Source organism: Podarcis vaucheri (genome assembly GCF_965113315.1).
Source record: "Podarcis vaucheri genome assembly, chromosome: 11".
NCBI lineage: Eukaryota > Metazoa > Chordata > Lepidosauria > Squamata > Lacertidae > Podarcis > Podarcis vaucheri.
Genome location: NC_138749.1, coordinates 31,833,875 through 31,852,318, shown reverse-complemented (window position 1 = coordinate 31,852,318; position 18,444 = coordinate 31,833,875). Strand labels below are relative to the sequence as shown.

At 40.4% G+C, this 18,444-nt stretch overlaps 1 protein-coding gene across 4 annotated transcripts; it reads left to right on the top strand.

Moving 5' to 3' along the window:
* Positions 1 to 191: 191 nt before the first annotated feature.
* On the top strand, positions 192 to 17,763 carry GTF2H2 (general transcription factor IIH subunit 2). Of its 4 annotated transcripts, none has more exons than XM_082191755.1 (16): positions 192 to 276; positions 1,221 to 1,296; positions 1,394 to 1,471; positions 1,806 to 1,842; positions 3,996 to 4,082; positions 4,679 to 4,729; positions 6,303 to 6,357; positions 7,595 to 7,700; positions 9,098 to 9,188; positions 9,388 to 9,475; positions 10,211 to 10,318; positions 11,681 to 11,744; positions 12,581 to 12,684; positions 13,329 to 13,431; positions 16,343 to 16,382; positions 17,422 to 17,763. In XM_082191755.1, the coding sequence occupies exons 2-16, from the start codon at positions 1,241 to 1,243 to the stop codon at positions 17,539 to 17,541; spliced, it is 1,188 nt and encodes a 395-aa protein (XP_082047881.1). In that variant the 5' UTR covers positions 192 to 276; positions 1,221 to 1,240; the 3' UTR covers positions 17,542 to 17,763. The 4 variants fall into 4 exon arrangements, with proteins under 4 accessions (XP_082047881.1, XP_082047882.1, XP_082047880.1 ...); XM_082191756.1 differs by lacking the exon at positions 192 to 276 and adding an exon at positions 351 to 466; XM_082191754.1 differs by lacking the exon at positions 192 to 276 and adding an exon at positions 357 to 501.
* Positions 17,764 to 18,444: the final 681 nt, after the last annotated feature.

The window sequence follows — 18,444 nt, the reverse complement described above, 5'->3', positions numbered from 1 at the left end:
CTGCGACGCAGACTATAGCAAAGTGGGGTTTTAATTGCTGCCAGAAGCTGAGGCTGCGTCATCCATAGCAGCAGAAACATACTTTTTTTTTCTACATCTATGTCAGTCACCCTGCTCTTTCCTTCTTCTAATCTTTCTCCCCAACAAGCTCTCTGCACGGCGGAACTCTTCTTCTCAATATTTGCGCTGCCGCCGGAATGTTTAAAGTGTGGAACCTTTAGCCAGAGAGATGGTTTTCCTAGAGAGGCTCCGAAGTGCATGCGACTCGGTTCTTGGGCGCGCGCTTCTTTTGGTTCCTCCTCTTCGATTCTTTCTGTCTCCAGAAAGATAAAGGCAGGTGGCAAGAGCAGCCTCCCCCCAAGACCTCCCTGAGAGCTGTTAGCCTATTCCTGAGCGAGGAGACTTTGTGGGAACAAGACGCTTTTGTCCCAAGCCCAACCTTGTTCTTGTCCACTAGCTGAGGAGGGTAGTTCTACTTGTCTGGCTCTTGAGAGTTTAGAGGTGCTAAAGTTGTAATATGTGGCAGCTATCTTAGTTTTCGGTGGTGGAAGTGTCATTTTATCCTAGCTATTTTCATGTTGTTGGTTTTGTTCTTTTCTTTTTTAAAAAGTCATTTGGGTAAGGGTTGAAATGTGCCTACTGTATGTTTTGTCCTCTTAAATCAATTGCAGGAAAAGGCTCGTTAAAATCAGCAAAACTTCCTAATCTGAAGGGGGGGGGGAGGGAGGCTTGAAGCGAGCATTAAAAATAAATAAATCTAGTTGATTTCCTTGTAGCCAGAAATTTGCCCAGGCTGGGACCCCAGCTCCGGATCAACCAGAGTAGTGATGTGTGCTGATGCAGCAGAATCAGGATGTTATAAATCATTTCCCATCAAATACCTCTCCTTTTCCTAGTTTTTAGTACTGGATGTAGCTTTGTAGACTCTGAGTCTTGAAGACCACAAAAGCTGATGGGGTTTCATAAGGGCTTCTCCTGAGAGTTACATCTGATTTCTCTGATTTATGTACTATTCAGGAACCTTGAACCTGACAAGATGTAGCCATTTGTACATAAGTTGTGTACATAAGTTGTGTTATTTAATTAGTTATTGAACCTGACAAGATGTAGCCATTTGTACATATGCTGTGTTATTTAATTATTTATTATTTATTTATAAATTCTATTATAATATCTCAAAATATAGTTTTAAATTACAGTATAATAATTTTCCTTATTAGTTTCTTAACTTGGAAGAGAAATGGATGATGAACCAGAGAGAACCAAACGGTGGGAAGGGGGTTATGAAAGAACTTGGTAAGCTTTTATATTTCTCCCCCCCCCCATTGTTTAAGAACTGTAGTCTTCTGTTATCTATATACAGTATATTATACTTTATTTTTGTTGCTTCTAGGGAAGTTCTTAAAGAAGATGAATCTGGATCATTGAAAGCCAGCATAGAGGATATTCTTTTTAAGGCCAAAAGAAAAAGGTAATCACTAAGCTGCACAATGTAGGAATGCACTATAAATGACACTTCAGAATAAATTGCATTTTGCTGCAGTCTTACAAGGAGAAGGGTGAAAAGTTTCCAGTTTAAATTCAAATCTAACTTCATTCTACTTAGGTTGTATGATGTTATAGTCAATCAGATTACAATGTGGCTCTGACATCCATCTTCACAGCATAATTAAAAACTTTTGTATCAAAGTATTTTAAAAAAGTAAATATGAGTCATTGAATATAATCTGTTTTTCACAAGTGAGATGTATAATATATAAATGCTATAACAATTAGCAATTAACTTTTTTTTCTTTACTTTGCAGAATCTTTGAGCATCATGGACAAGTTCGACTTGGGATGGTAAGTTCTCTTTTTCTACTTGGCTCTAAACATATTTTGCTGTGAAGTTGTATATGAAATAGGTCTCGTTCATATGCCTAATAATAGCATAGTCAGCCACTTGTTTTTCCTTAGATTGCAGTTTGCTTTGGGCGGACAGCTGCAATATCATTCAGCAATAAGAACAAGAAGAGACCTGCTGGATCAAATCAAAGGTCCATCTTGTAAAGCATTCTGATGTCACAGTAGTTCACCCGATGTGTATGGGAATCCCACATGAGGGATATGAGCACTCTTGCTTGTGTGCCCTAGCAACTGATCCTGGAGGTCGTATATAGCCACTGTGGTTAATAGCCATTGAGAGCCTTTGTCCTCCATGAAACTGCCCAAGTTGGTGACCATCACTACATCTTGTGGTAACAAATTGCATAGTCTGAGGATGTGCTATGTGAAGAAGTACTTCCTTTAGTCCATTCTGAATCTCCCACCACTCAGATTCATTGGATAACTCTGGCTTCTAGTATTGTGAGAGAGGGAGAAAAACTTTCCTTACACCGTACACACCTTCTTGTAAAATTGCAGTGACATTTAACTATAATCTATTTAGGCATAAAGAAATTCCTTCCAGCAGCACCTTAGAGACCAACTACGGTAAGTTTGTTATTGGTGTGAGCTTTTGTGTGCATGCACACTTCTTCAGATACCTGAAGAATACTTGCATGCACACAAAGGCTCATACCAATAAAAAACTTAGTTGGTCTCTAAGGTGCTACTGGAAGCAAATTTTTAATTGTGTTTTGACTATGACAAACCAATATGGCTACCTACCTGTAGCTAGAACTATTTTGGCATGTTCATATGACCTTTGAGCTTCAAGCAAGCAGGTCAATAAACTTCAAATTGCATAGCAGAAATTCTAGCCATCCAAGTTCACAGATATAATCTGAAGTCAGCCTAAACAAAAGGTAGCTCTGATTGTTTTTTGGTTGAGGGAAGTTGGATTCTGTTTAAAGCAAATAAAGTTTAAACAAGTCTTAGCTTTGCTTAAGTGCTTTCAATAAAGACTCTGGGGTTCTGACTGCAGCTTACCAGCTTTTAGAGTTGGTTTTGGGATGTTATAGTAAAATGCTGGATTCTTCAGTTAGGATAAAGACGTGAGAAAAGTTCTACTTGATTATTATTTTAGGCTGTGTGCAAATTTTACATTGCATTTATTTGTGATGTTATTGGACTATTAATAAAAAAGTATTTTGATTACCGTACATACAATTGATTGGATTTGAACTTTTTTTCTGCCCCCCTCTTCCTCTTAACCAGACCCAGGATAGCTAACAAGAATCTTAAAAGCATGGGTCATGAAGCAACGGTTTAAAATTATACCAGTTTAATGTGCTTAGAGGCACAGCAACAGATGAAAAGGTCTCTGGATTGCATCCAATGATGTTGTGCTGTTAGCACAAGGACTTGAATGGGACTACCTCTTCTCTCCCCATACCCCTGCCCCCTAATCTGCTTCATAGGGTTGGGGGAATCCCAGAACCTATTTGTAGGGGTGAGGGAGGAGAGTCTTGCACTGGACAACTTAGTTGGATATAACCCTCTGTATCTTTTATTATTATCATTAGTCCTCTGCTTTGGTGGTTGACCAGATTGGATGTTGAGTGTAATGTATCTGAACTGAATCATTTAAAAAAAACAAACCAACAACCCATGGATGTCTAAGAGAATGTCAGGGCAGGATTAGTGGAAAATATGGGTTTCAGGGAATAAGTGAGTATATAGTATGATAAAGGTTGACAGGCTTCCTTGGCTCAATGCTGTGTGCTGCTTAAAAGCAAATAATACTGTCAGTAAACACAAAAACCCAAAACCAGCACAAAGAGAAAAACAAACAGCCTGAAGTGTAAATTTACCCTGAAGTAAGTTCCATGGATTCAGTGGGGACCACTCAAAAGCAAGTACGCATAGATTTTCAGTTTTCAGATATATTTCTGTAACTCTGAAAGAAGGGGCCAACAGCCCACAATTCCTTTGCAATGTTGTGCATTTAGAATAATTTGTGAATCCTAGATTACTTTTGAAAAGGTATGTATCATATTGGCCTGATACTCTATTTTATGAATATTATAATAAAATATATTTTAATTCCCTAAAAATATCTTACCCATATGTAGATGCGTCACCTGTATGTAGTGGTTGATGGATCAAGAACAATGGAAGACCAGGATTTAAAACCTACCAGGCTAACGTGTACCCTAAAGGTATTTATTCTTGATAACTTGCATTTCTCTAAGATCACGGAAATCAATGAAAATAGATAAAATGTCAGATTGGGACAACTCAGATTCAAGTTCTTGCTCAGCTCTGAAACCCACTGGGTAACCATGGGCCAAGTCCCATTTCTAAGCATAATGTACCTTGCAGAGTGGTTTGGAGGGTGAATTGGGTGTGGTTAGATACAGCAAACATCACCTAGAATCTCTTGAAGGAAAGGTGGAGAGAAGGAAACAAATGTGATAAATTATCCTTCATTTGTTTCCCTTTCTCATCTGGTAATCTCAGGGTTTCCAGGAACAGTGTCTTTCAGCCATCAAATGGGAATGTTTTCAAATTCCTCCTGAAAGTCAATAACTGTCCTAAAAATAAGGTTTAGATGGACCTTAACATCACTCTTGAAATACCATTGGTAACCACAACTTTTTTTTTGTTAGTTATCATGCATACTTTTTAGATGACAAGAAGCTTTTATCATTTTTGATGACTAGGTATAAAATGACTGTTGTGATGTTTATAAAGTTGTGCACTGTAAAGTAACACTTGAGAACTAATGGATCTAATGATATTTCTCTTTTTGTAGTTACTGGAATATTTTGTTGAAGAATATTTTGACCAAAATCCGATTAGTCAGGTATGTACACTGTGCTGGAGATGGTTGCTGTGGATTAGAAATAATCACCTCTTCGAATGTTTAGCTAAAAGCAATCTTAAGTGTGACTATTAGCATATCGGTGAGTTAAAAACATTCTAAAGACAAAATAAAAGCCATGATTTATGTTAAAATTAAATAATGAAAATGTTGTACTGGGATAATTCAATTTTCTGTCAATAAAGCGCAAATCATTTTGGCATTCTAAATGAGGGGGTTAATATCTTCATCCCTGCCTGTGCATTGGAGAATGTCTGAAGAAGGGAGCCTGCTCCATGAGACAGGCTGCCACCATGATTCAGAGTTCTATGCGATCATGCTTCCAAATCACAGGGCCATCTTCCAGTGCATAGCCAAAGGGGGCTGGACACCAGCAGGGGACTTGGCAGTCAGGCCAGTAGGTGGACTTTGCTCTCTAATCCATGTGATTAATACTAAGGTGATTTATAATGCCTAAATAAGGTTTGGTCCATATAAATGAGCATGCATTTGATGATTTTGCACAATTCATTTTGCTTCTGTTATCTATGGGCAAGAGCAAGAAATGACACAGTGCAATGAAGCCTCTGACCACCCCTCCTTTTGCCTTTCCCCTCCCTCCCTCGGCTTTTGATTTCATCAGGCATCACCTCCCATCAAGCCTGTCTTTGTATCCACCTAGGCTAGCAAGAAACTAAATAAAAAGGTAAAGGGACCCCTGATCATTAGGTCCAGTCGTGACCAACTCTGGGGTTGCTGCGCTCATCTTGCTTTATTGGCCAAGGGAGCCGGCGTACAGCTTCTGGGTCATGTGGCCAGCATGACTAAGCCGCTTCTGGCGAACCAGAGCAGGGCACGGAAACACCGTTTACCTTCCCACCAGTATTTATCTACTTGCACTTTGACGTGCTTTCAAACTGCTAGGTTGGCAGGAGCAGGGACCGAACAACAGGAGCTCACCCTGTCGCGGAGATTCGAACCGCTGAGCTTCTGATTGGCAAGTCCTAGGCTCTGTGGTTTAACCCACAGCGCCACCCGTGTCCCGGAAACTAATTAGGAAGTGGCTAATAATAATAATATTAAAGCAGAGACTCTCGAGATTCTGAAATTTGCAGTGTCAAACTCTGTTTCTTCGTCATGCTTATGGAATAAAAGCTGCTGTAAATATAGTAGAATGAATTATATAGATTACCAGGAACGGCATAAACATTCCCCCCCCCCCCCCGATTTCATATTTATAGCTCTTGGTCAAACTTATCCCCAGCTGTTGATGTCATGGGGTAAGTGGAAGTAGCAATGGCTTCCATAATTCAAAGGCAGGCGGAGATGAAACTATCCAGCTCTGCCATGTTGAATTCCCTGCAGTGTTGCTCATTACATGTTTTGATGGGAAGCTGCAGGAGTGCTAGGTGGCTCTTGGTCTTCTTTGCATCTCAAGTAACTCTTGTTACTATAAGCTCTGCAAATGATTCTTGGCCCTCTGCTGCCACCTCTGTACGTTGGAAAACATGGTTGGGCTCAACAAGACTTCATTACTCAGTTGTGACTCTATTAATAGTAGACATCTTTCTGGCAGGTTGGAATTATTGTGACTAAGGGCAAAAGAGCTGAAAAACTTACTGAGCTTTCAGGTATGAACAAATTATTTCTTTCATACTGAGAAGAGATTTGTTATTATGGCCTTGCCATTTTTTTAAAAAGCAAAACAGATAATATCTTCTATATTTCTGCCTCATTCGGCCATTATTGCTATAATAATCATGATACAGACAACTGACTTTGACCCAGTGTGAACATTAAAAATACACTGGAAATTTAAGGATAGTTACTGGACGGAAGTAGCAAGTTTAAAGAGGATGTTCCCTATAATGTTTCTACCTTAGACTGTGTACAAATGAAACTTTACTTGAGGGCAACTCTGTAAATTCATTCACTGTTTGCTGTTTAAATAAAGTTTTCTCCAGGATGGTATTGATCTTAAGTGTATGTATGTGGTGGGGACGGTGACAGGTTTGGTTTTGCAAATTTGATTCAGCAGCCAGATGTGCCCAGTGCTCATTGGCTGCCACATGTGACATGTCCCCAAAGCAAGCTTTTAATTTCTAAAATTTTAAATAAAGCATTGAACCAGTGTTTTAGTTGTGTATATGTACACCCCCCAAGTAAAAAGTGCAATGAAGATTAAGCATTCTCAGTCCCAGAATGTTGACAATCAGTTGGAAAAGAAAATGGGGTGGAGAAAATGAAATGGTTTTCTGGAGAAGGGGATGGTTGACTGATTGGCTGACTAGAACTGTGAACAGGATCACTCTTATCACTCTAGACCAGACTTTGTCAGCCTTGGGTCCCTAGATTTTGTTGGACTACAAATCCCATCATCCCTAGCTAGCAGAACTAGTGGTCAGGGATGATGGGAGTTGTAGTCCAACAATATCTGGGTTCCCAAGGTTGACAAAGGCTGCTCTAGATTGCAGCATTTTGTTGCAGGCCCCATTTCTTAGGCATAATGGACACTGGACAAAGATGAAGCAGGGCTTGAATAAGGGAAACTAGTTGATTGAATGGATAGAGGACCCTCTTGCGGCAAAGGAGAAGGAGTGCATGAAAAATACTTGTTTTGAGCTTTCATGTGATAATGAAAGCTGGGCTTGGGGTGCCTGGAGACTTAATGAGCATTGTTGGTATAGTCTTGGTTCAGCTATAATGCCAGACCATGGGTTGATATTGCATGAATGTGTGTCAGTTTACTTCCTTTGTATTTTCCTTCCTTCCTGCTAATAAAAGCAACGTTTTACGTCAGAATATTTGTTTTTTGTTTTTTAATTCAGATATTTTCTGATGTTTGATAATGAGTGATTTTCCTCATAGGGAATCCGAGAAAACACACAGCTGCTTTGAAAAAAGCTGTAGATATGTCTTGTCTCGGAGAGCCATCTTTATATAATGCCTTAAATTTGGCCGCACAAACATTAAAGTAAGTATATATAGTCTACTGTAGTGTGCTTTTTTTTTGTTTAGCAACCATGGAGATCTATCTGACTATAATCACAGGGAGAGTGATTTATTAATCAAGTATCCCTTTTCAGCATTCATTAATCTGCTTCAGCAAAAACAGCCAAGTTTTGTAGCCCCTTAAAGATTAGTATATTTATTATGGTATAAACTTTCATTCATTTCATTAGACATATGGAATGTTTTTACTCATGGTTTGGGGAGAGGCAGAGTGTAAACTAGGTTAGAAGGAAATCAAATGCAATAAAGCAGTCTGACAATTGTGTTAAAGTTTAAATGCATGTAAAATAATTACAGTGACCATTCCCAGAGCAGTGTTGATGATACCGTAAACATTGTCGCATTGGTTAGCTAATTAACACCTATATTGGGATAAGAACCTGTTCTGTATTCAGGCCACAGGTGATAGAATCAAATTTCTTGATAAGTAGTTTCATACTAGAATTTCCTGTTTGAAGTTCTTTTATCCAATAATAGAATATTTTGTTCAAGAACTAGATTATTCCTCTTTGTCAAGATTGGGGAATCTTTCTGCAAGAGTCTTGGGTAAACTTCCAGAGACTGCATATTGAGAACAAAACTGCATACACCTCCCCATTCACATGTACCTATCCATTTAAATTATCTCCCCATTCACACACATCCATACAAACCCAGTTCTCACACAGCCATTTAAACAGTCACTTACGTTATCTCTCCACCTTTTCTCTCTTCTCTCTTCCTGCCCCTCCTCAGTGTGGCACTTAGGCTTAGATTTTTTTTGGGGGGGGGGTGTTGTGCATAGGGTGAGGGGAATGTTAGCTTCCTCCCCATGCAGTAAGTAGTCACAGGGAAAAGAACGGTTCCATTTGTGCAAATGGGACCTTTTTCCTAAGACCGAGGGCTAATTACTTAGTACATGGTGAATGGCACTGAAGAGGGCAGGCTGTGGTCCAGATTCAAAGACTTAGCCAGAGATTGCCCACCCTGGCTCTTGGACATTCTGCAATTTGAAGATGCTGCAGCAACTCAAAGCAAACTGCAGAATTATCCTGGAGATTAGCATGTGCTAAATTACAGTGCTAAATGTTTAAAGTCCACATGTCCAAGACTGATTCCCCTCCCCTATTTCTTACTTTGCTTTCAACAGCCTTGGCTGAACCACCAAACTACTTAGTGAGCATAAATGCTCCTACTTATGCTGTGTGTCTGTGTGCAACATCTTCTCTGCACCGATTCATAACAAGTCTCATTGCTGTCAGAGTGTAAAATAATGTTCTCACGTAATTTATGTAGAAATGGGTCTCTGTCTTGCGCTTGATTGTTTTGGCATTTGTTTTTGTTTGTCACAAACATAAAAGAGTGTTTTATTCTCTCTAGGCATATGCCAGGGCATACAAGCAGAGAAGTCTTAGTAATATTCAGCAGCCTGACAACATGTGATCCTTCCAATATTTATGATCTAATTAAGGTACGCAAGTTTTTGCTTTATTCTTTTTCTATTAAAACAATCCAGAATGAATTCTGGACTTTCTTGACATTTGGGATGATGCAGAGATACTTAACATGCTTGAAACAAATATTTGTCACAGAATCCTGAAAGCCTTGCGCATTTTATAGGTTTTTTTTAGATCTCTTATTGCATGTGTTTTCTCTTTTTTATATCAAAGAGTTTAAAGGCAGTTAAGATCAGAGTGTCTATTATTGGCCTTTCTGCTGAAGTTCGAGTTTGCACTGTACTTGCCCGGGAAACTGGTGGTATGTATATGTATTGAGTGTGTCTGAGTGAGTGAGAGAGAGAACCATTAACTAAATTGAAAAAGCCCTGAAGGCCTGCATTTTCAGTTGGCCTTCTTGCTGTGAAGTTTATAATTTGGATGATCGTCTGACTGTAGTTTTGAACTGTAGTTTTTAGCTTTTAAAAATATCTATCAGGTTTTTTAAAATCTTTCTTTGGTTTTGATTGTTAGCTGCTTTTGACTGGCATTTGCCCCAAAGAGCTATCTGGAATAAATAAAATAAAAACTGCTCGTATCTAACATATTTTGATGACAAATCGCTAAAAGCTGATGCTAACAGAAGGAAAATTTCATAAATAGTTAATCTTTACAAAGTCAGTCAGTGTTATCTAGGCTTATCTAAATGACTTTTCACGTCAAAACCTTTTTATCTCTTTGCGCTCTGATGGAATTAGTGCAAAACTTTTCATTTGCTGTTAAACCATTGCAGCCTTTCCTCTGACATACTTTCAAAAAGCCTCACAATTAGGTCCACAAGGTAGTAGATGACATGTATTTTTACTCGCCCATCTGTCCACATATACCTGTGTCAGGTTTGGCTAAAAGGAGGAAAAGAGAACTAATTGGTTTTGCAGGGCTCCTTTCCTTAGTCACTTATTGACAATTCTTACTTACCCCTGGCAACCAGATGAGCCACTGTTGAGATGCCTGCTCTCAGTTAATTAGATTTTTATTTTGTTTCCTTGTGTGGCAGGAACCTATCATGTCATTTTAGATGAAAGCCATTATAGGGAACTTCTGATGCACCACGTCAGTCCACCACCAGCTAGTTCAAGTTCTGAAAGCTCGCTTATTCGAATGGGTAAGAAATTGTCCTTTAATATTTTTGTGTACTGGTATTGAACACACAGCATTATTTACTCTAAATCCAGAGGCAAGCAATTAGGATAGTGCTAAAGATCACCTATTCTGAGCTGGCGATTTCGGTGTTATATTAGGAAGATAACTGATTTCTTCACTGGCTCCCCTCTTCCCGTATTAAAGTTGAGCCATCATTCCGAATGACAGTCAATTGAAGGAACGAGGAAACCCCAGCTTTCAATATTAAGTTGGAACATTGCTGGATGGAAAAGTAAAAAATTAGATCCAGATTTCCAAAAATATATTAATTCCTTTCTTATCATACTATTACAAGAAACTTGGGTGTTATATTATGGTTGCCAGTAATTGGCATAAATTATCTCCTGCCATACTCGGTAATATTTCACTTGTATTCTGCAGATATTTTAGACCTGTGGTTCTCAAACTTTGGGCTGCGCAGAACAAAAATTTGCTTGTGCCACACTGCATTTTTTATTGATAAGAAATGCATTGGGAAACAAAAAGAAATAACTCCTAGCAGTGCTTGATTTATGATACAGAACACAACTACCTTATAATACAGTGGTACCTCGGAAGTCGAATGGAATCCGTTCTGGAAGTCTATTCAACTTCCAAAATTTTCGGAAACCAAGGTGCAGTTTCCGATTGGCTGCAGGAAGATTCTGCAGCCAATCAGAAGCCATGGAAGCCATGTCAGCCGTTTGGGTTCCAAAGAACATTCACACTCACTTCCGGGTTTGTGGCATTCAGGAGCCAAAACATTCGAGTTGCAAGGCATTCGTCAACCAAAGTACGACTGTATTAGGTCTAATTTGAGACAAACTCTCATCTCCTTATCAACACAAAGAAGCCTTTCCATTTTCTGATCTTTCATATTTGTCAGAGTTGAAAATCCTTGTTCACAACAATATGTTGTGGAGAACTGTAGAAGAATAGCCAATACTCTTGAAGAGAGATGTAGATACTGTTTCCAGTTGTATATCCATACCACACTGAAATGTTTAAATTTTTTTTTTATTATCCTTGAATCTTCCCCTGACAATTGCCATCCTCTCTCCTGCCACACCCATGCGCAGTGCCACATTCTTTGAGAACCACTGCTTTAGACAATTATTGTTTATTAACTACAGGTTATTACCATTTTCAGTTATCTGTAACATACATTTTGCCCTGTCTACCTAGTGATGGCATGGTCCAGGCCGACCACACAGAGATTTGTGTGTCAGCGCAGTAAAGTGGCTTATATTGGGATGTAAATCAATGCACACTAAGATTCTCCTCTTAAATGAGGACCACAATACATATAAAGTGACTTAAAACTATGACTGTTCTTTTCTGCTAGGCTTTCCTCAGCACACCATTGCATCTTTGACTGATCAGGACGCAAAGCCATCTTTTAGCATGGCGTAAGTAATGGGTTGCTTTGTTTAGACATAGCATGGACCGTGATTTAAAAGTCTGAATGAGTATATTGAACAGCCAGCATTTTATCTGAAATTACTGCTTCAAGAGCTCCAGTAGTGTAAGGGAAAACATCATTTTAATAGCAGCTCATAGTCTCTTTCAGCATTCAGAAATAATTTGGTGGAAACATCCGAGGCAGGTTTGGCTGTGTAGCTGTTCTTCCCCATATGTCTAGATTTTGGTCTTCAGTTCTGTTTAACTAAAACTAGGTTTTGCTCATTGTCAATTTTATTATTGCTAGAATTTCAGTTGAACCAACTTTCTGTATGAGGTAGAACTGTTTAAGGATACAGTGTCTGCATGGGTCTTCCCAGATGGATTTATGGCACAACAAATGCAGAGTTCTTTTGCCGTAGAAGGAGATCTCATTGTCTTTCCATTGCAGAATAGTCACCTTTTCTTCTGTAATATTATAATGAACTCAAGTGACTTACTGGGAGGGGAGGGGAAAGGCAGCAGTGAGGATGGTGTGGTCCAAATGCAGCAGTGGGAGCAGCGGGTTGGCTCTTCCCATGCCTTGAACCATGCTGGCCTCTCCCCTCCCCCTCTCAGTAAACAGCACTGATTGTAGTGATGAAGCACCCCTGCTGGAAAATGCAACTCTTCTTCAAGTGCTTGACAAAGCGTTGCGATTTCTTTAGCCATACTGGCTTCCCCAAGAACTTAAACCATAAACTTTGAGGCCTAATGCCATTTCTCACAGTTACAAACCTTTTCAGTTTTTTCAAAATGTTTCTGTGCAACATTGTCAGGGCGGTGGAAATGTTATTCTTTACAGGCAGCTAGAAAACAGCAATGATCCAGGTCTTACCCTGGGAGGATATTTCTGCCCCCAATGTAGAGCTAAATACTGTGAGCTTCCTGTGGAGTGCAAAGTTTGTGGTGAGTAATTAAGTGTATTTATCTTTGGCTATTATAGTAGGGTGTGTGTGTGCGCTCTAACCCCCAACTGGGAAAACAGAAAAGTAAGCCACCAGCCTTGATTCCTGCTGCATCCACTGTGGTTTAGCCACACACTTCACAATTGTGCATGCTATCCAGCTTCAATGTGTGAGGCAATTATGACATTCCCGGTACTCAGTTTCTTTTCTGGGGTGGAAGGTGGTGAGTTTCCCCAATATTTAACTTCTAAACGAAATATTGCCACAGATCAGGCCTGTGTAAAAGTCATATCCTTTCATCTAGAAACCCTTCACATTAGTCACAGATAGGGGGTTGGTTGTGGTCTCTTGATCATGAATTAAGTGTCATTTGTACATACCAAAAGCACTCCTTTACTCTGTTCATATCTTCCAAGCATTCAGAAGTGACATCCAGAACAAAACCTTGGTCATTTACATGGTGAAGAGCAGAATTTGCATACTTTTTACATCCGTAAGGCTGTATATGTTAAACAAGTTTCATGAGAGGAGCAGAAGTTTGAAATACTAATAAGAGGGTTAATAAGCTAAAGCTACGTTTTAAAAAGGATAATTGAGAATTGTTTTTCAGGAACCCTTTATAAATACACTGATAATTTTTTGTAGGTCTTACACTAGTATCTGCACCCCATCTGGCTCGATCTTACCATCACCTATTTCCTTTGGATGCCTTTCAGGAAGTCCCACTGGAACAGTATATAGGAGAACGGTGTGTAAAAGATGTCTGGTATAACCAGTCTGAATACCAGGGGTTAGTGTTTCCAGCATGTGATGGGTTGATAGCTTTATCTCTGCCTACAGACCACAACACCATGGTGAACACATAGTAACAATGGTACATTTGCAGTGGGTTTCTTTCCCACCAAAGGGTGAACTATCTTTTCATAATTCCCATTTCTGCTGTTTCCAAGAATGGCTCTGGAGCTTGCGGCTACTGAAACAGAGCAAGGATTGTCACCTTTTTGGGTTTGACTACCATTTCTTTTTAAATAGCCAGTAGCCATTGATCCCGCCACTGTTCTAGTTCCTTTAAAAAGATGGCAGGGTAATGTTTTGCTTGGAATAAGAAAAATTTGTGATACAACACCCCCCCCCCCAGTTTTGTGTCAATCAACTCACCATCAATCATTCATTTTGGAAACAGGTTTTTGTTTCAGATATAAAGGTTCATTATTATGAGCAAATTGGGGACTCTGATTGTATGGTGGTAAACTGACACTTCTGTTCTTCTTTCTTGAGTGACCAGAGTGGCAATATCATAGAATCATAGAATCATAGAGTTGAAATAGACCACAAGGGCCATCGAGTCCAACCCCCTGCGAAGCAGGAAACACCATCAGAGCACTCCTGACATATGGTTGTCAAGCCTCTGCTTAAAGACCTCCAAAGAAGGAGACTCCACCACACTCCTTGGCAGCAAATTCCACTGTCGAACAGCTCTTACTGTCAGGAAGTTCTTCCTAATGTTTAGGTGGAATCTTCTTTCTTGTAGTTTGGATCCATTGCTCCGTGTCCGCTTCTCTGGAGCAGCAGAAAACAACCTTTCTCCCTCCTCTATGTGACATCCTTTTATATATTTGAACATGGCTATCATATCACCCCTTAACCTGCTCTTCTCCAGGCTAAACATGCCCAGCTCCCTTAACCGTTCCTCATAAGGCATCGTTTCCAGGCCTTTGACCATTTTGGTTGCCCTCCTCTGGACACGTTCCAGTTTGTCAGTGTCCTTCTTGAACTGTGGTGCCCAGAACTGGACACAGTACTCCAGGTGAGGTCTGACCAGAGCAGAATACAGTGGCACTATTACTTCCCTTGATCTAGATGCTATACTCCTATTGATGCAGCCCAGAATTGCATTGGGTTTTTTAGCTGCCGCGTCACACTGTTGGCTCATGTCAAGTTTGTGGTCAACCAAGATACAGTAATTTACGTTACTAATTGGAATATTTTCAAATAAAGAACTTTAGCTCTTTACAGTTACAGCTTCTGTCATTTCACAGGGTCCAATATTTTATGCCACAATATAATTAATATAATCATGCAGTTTTTGTGTTGACACAAGTGAAAGTAGGAACATGTGAGGGATCTTTTTTGCTAGACACGGGTTATCCCTGTTTTGGCTGGACTATTGGACATTTCTCTGTGCATTGTAAGTCCCCATTAAAAGTAACACTTACCGTATTTTTCGCCCTATAGGATGCACTTTTCCCCTCCAAAAATGAAGGGGAAATGTGTGTGCGTCCTATGGGGCGAATACAGGCTTTCGCTGAAGCCTGGAGAGCGAGAGGGGTCAGTGCGCACCGACCCCTCTCGCTCGCCAGGCTTCTGGAAGCTATCCGCAAGCCTTGGGAGCCCACGGGAGTTCCCGCCGGGCTCCCACGGCTTGCGGAGAGCTGCCTGCATCCCGAAGCCTGGGCGTGCTGAGCAGTCGCGCCGGGGCTTCGGGTAGCTCTGTGCAAGCCGCGGGAGCCCTCCCACGGCTTGCGCAGAGCTGCCTCTAGATCCGAAGCCCGGGTGCGCTGAGCAGCTCACACCTGGGCTTCGGGTAGCTCCGCGCAAGCCATGGGAGGGCTCCCACGGCTTGCGGAGAGCAGCCTGTTCTGGGGGCTGGGGAAGCTCCAGCTTCCCCTGACCCAGCCCCGCGCCTGGGAGGGAAATAATTTTTTTTTCTTTATTTCCCCCCAACAAAACTAGGTGTGTCCTATGGGCTGGTGCGTGCTATGGGGCGAAAAATACGGTATACAGGCAGGGGTTATGTTCTGGGGATAACGCATAAAGCCAAAATTGCATATGGTCAAAACACATTGGGTTCAATGACATGTGGCGTTGCCAAAGTCTTTTTTCCCCACCAGCCCCCTTTCCACCCACTTTCAGAAAATGATATTTTGGGGGGCCGAGCATGTAAAGCTGATTCCATGCAAGTTAAATGTGCATAGGTACCCATAATAGCTGCTGTACATTTCTGGCATTCGATTATCTGGTTCTGATCCTATATTCTGTTATTAAAGTAATAGTTGCTTTATAAACACAACAGTAGCAGCACTGTTACTGTTTATTTAGACCCTATGCATGCACATAACGCTTTACAAAACACAGAGAACAGGTCCCTACGTCAGAGGGTTTACACTCTGTAAGGCAACAAAGGGAGTGGAGTGGAGGCAGGAATAAATAGAGAAAGATCTGCATCATTTCTGTTATATATACTTAAGGCGAGGGTGCGGAACTTCTGGCCCTTGGGTGAATGTTGGCTCACCAGGTCATTTGTCCCAAACCATGTCTATGTGTCCATCAGCTAACATCGTGGGGTGTATTGGGTGCTAATTCTCCACTGTGTTTCCTGGGGGGAATGTGCTGATGAAGCAGACCCCTCTCCCTACTGTTGTGGATCAACTTGGACGGGTGGGTGGGATTGTCCACCTACCAGTCGCCTTATGTCATCATGATGTAAGCTGATTGACAGGTGGGTGGTCCCTGCCCACTTGTCAAAGTTGGTGGTTGGGATGTAAGAGGCCCAAAATGTTCTCCACCCATAATTTAAGGCATGAGAAATAGAGGTTTAACGTGAAGTATGCATTAATTAGTCTTGCTAAAATCTCTTCGTAAATATTCTTTTTAAACAGCTATTGCCAAGGATGCCAAGGAGAAATTACAGATCAGCATGTAAGTCTTCAGCGTTCAACCTATAAATTACATTATATTTGCTTGCTCTCCAGGCAAGTAATGTTTTGTGTCCGTATCCTTCTCTTCCAGCTAAAAAAAATTGTTATTGAATGTTTAATACTTAATACAATATAAACAAAGGTCATAACTTTTACATCAGAGAGAGCAGAAATATTTAGTAATGTTTAGGATTGTCTCTTTGCAGGCTATAAAAAAGTGTCTGGGCTAGTTGATAGATCAAGGCTCTTTCCTGATATATAAAAGAAGTTTTGCTAATATGGTAACATTCAAATTAAAAGCAAAGTGGTGCATTGGTTAAAATGTCAATGATTGATCAACCAAAATATTTATGGAGTGGTAGCGATGTAAGTCTGTGCTATACCAACCTTCCCACCATGTGGTCCTGCTCATGAACGCCAGGTCAGTTCTCAATAAAACAACCCTCATCGGGCACCTAATCATAGCTGAGGTGTCTGACCTGGTATATATTTGTCCAGTCGATGCTACACCAACACAGATTGGTGAAAGGGTTCCTTTGAGCATCACACACCTGTCTGTGCAACTGTGGCTCTCTCCAGCAAACCAATCCACCTGAAAACTGGGCTTGAGGGTTTGTTCCTGGTGTTTGGGCAGGGATAAAGCAGGGATTTTGTTAGTGAAGCACCTATCCCTGCTATATAGCATCAGCTGGCAAAGGGCGTGGGCTTCAATATTCACAGTGATGCACCTTGTCAAGACTAGTTCAGTGCATTGGAATATTCCAACTGCCATGATGTGCTGTGCTGTGCTACAAAATGTAGTCCATATAATTAAATGAAATGAAACATTTTAGGGTGTTTTACTTCATACCTGAAAGTGGCTAACCAAACAATCAAAAACGTAAACAGAAGGGCAACTTAAAATAAAATAATATGCATTATGATTATAGCAGATAAATCTATGTTAGGTGTTCAGTACACAAGGCAATAGTTGAAAAAAATAATTCTAGTATCTGCTGTAATGTAACATTTTAAATTTCAAATCTTTTTTTTTTTTGTAGGTCTATATATGTAAAGTCTGCCAGTGTGCGTTTTGTGTAGAATGTGATCTTTTTGCTCATGATACTCTGCACTGCTGTCCGGGTTGCATTCACAAGCATCCTGCTCCTCCCTGTGTGTGATGCTACCTAATGATCAACAATGTTGGTTGCTTTTCTGTGAGTAAAAAATTCAACTTGACTGTTCAGTGAAGGTCTTCAGCAAAATAGCTTAAGATGAGGAAGAGCACTTTGCTGAATGCTTATGTAAATATTACTATTTCCACACCCAGTTTGAATATACATGTGTGTACAGCTATTTGTATGTGGAACTAGTTATTGAAACTTTTTCTTCTTCTGAAATAATCTGAATAGTGTGCAAGTTTAAGAATAATCTGAATAGTGTGCAAGTTTAAGTTTAATAATCTGAATAGTGTGCAAGTTTCTGAAACTTGAAATGGATATGTGTCCTAAATTAGTGGCTCTTGCTTTCATTTTAAATAATAATCAGCACAATAGGCTACAAGCCACAAAGCACAGTCATGGAGAAGCAAGTTTAATATGTCATTAGGACTTAAAATCTAGGATGCAAAATCCCTGGTGCGATGGTCACTCTAGACCATCTCATGATAAGAGCTGCTTCTCTGTGTTGGCAAAGGTTGAGAGTGATGTCAGGCAATCTCCGTTTCAATAAACAGTGTTAGTGTGCTGCGTGTTTTGTTTTTACTATAATGATTACAGATGAGAGAGTCTTTTTACGTTCAATTGCACTTCAGCTTCTGCAGGCAAGAGATAGAACTGTACCACACAGTTAAAAAAGAAAAGAAAAAGGTAAAGTCCAGTCAAAGGCGACTATAGGGTGCTGTCTTCAGTAGAAGAAATCTATAAAGCACCTTCTAATGAAAAGGGACACGGGTGGCGCTGTGGGTCAAATCAGAGAGCCTAGGACTTACCGATCAGAAGGTCGGCGGTGCGAATCCCCGAGATGGGGTGAGCTCCCGTTGCTCGGTCCCAGCTCCTGCCAACCTAGCAGTTCGAAAGCATGTC

Bases quoted from the DNA above. Each gene is read 5' to 3' on its own strand.
- GTF2H2 (XM_082191755.1), top strand. From the start codon at position 1,241: ATGGATGATGAACCAGAGAGAACCAAACGGTGGGAAGGGGGTTATGAA. The intron at 4,730-6,302 runs GTATGTACACTG...TCTTTCTGGCAG, and splicing joins ACCAAAATCCGATTAGTCAG to GTTGGAATTATTGTGACTAA. The intron at 11,745-12,580 runs GTAAGTAATGGG...TATTCTTTACAG, and splicing joins AAGCCATCTTTTAGCATGGC to GCAGCTAGAAAACAGCAATG.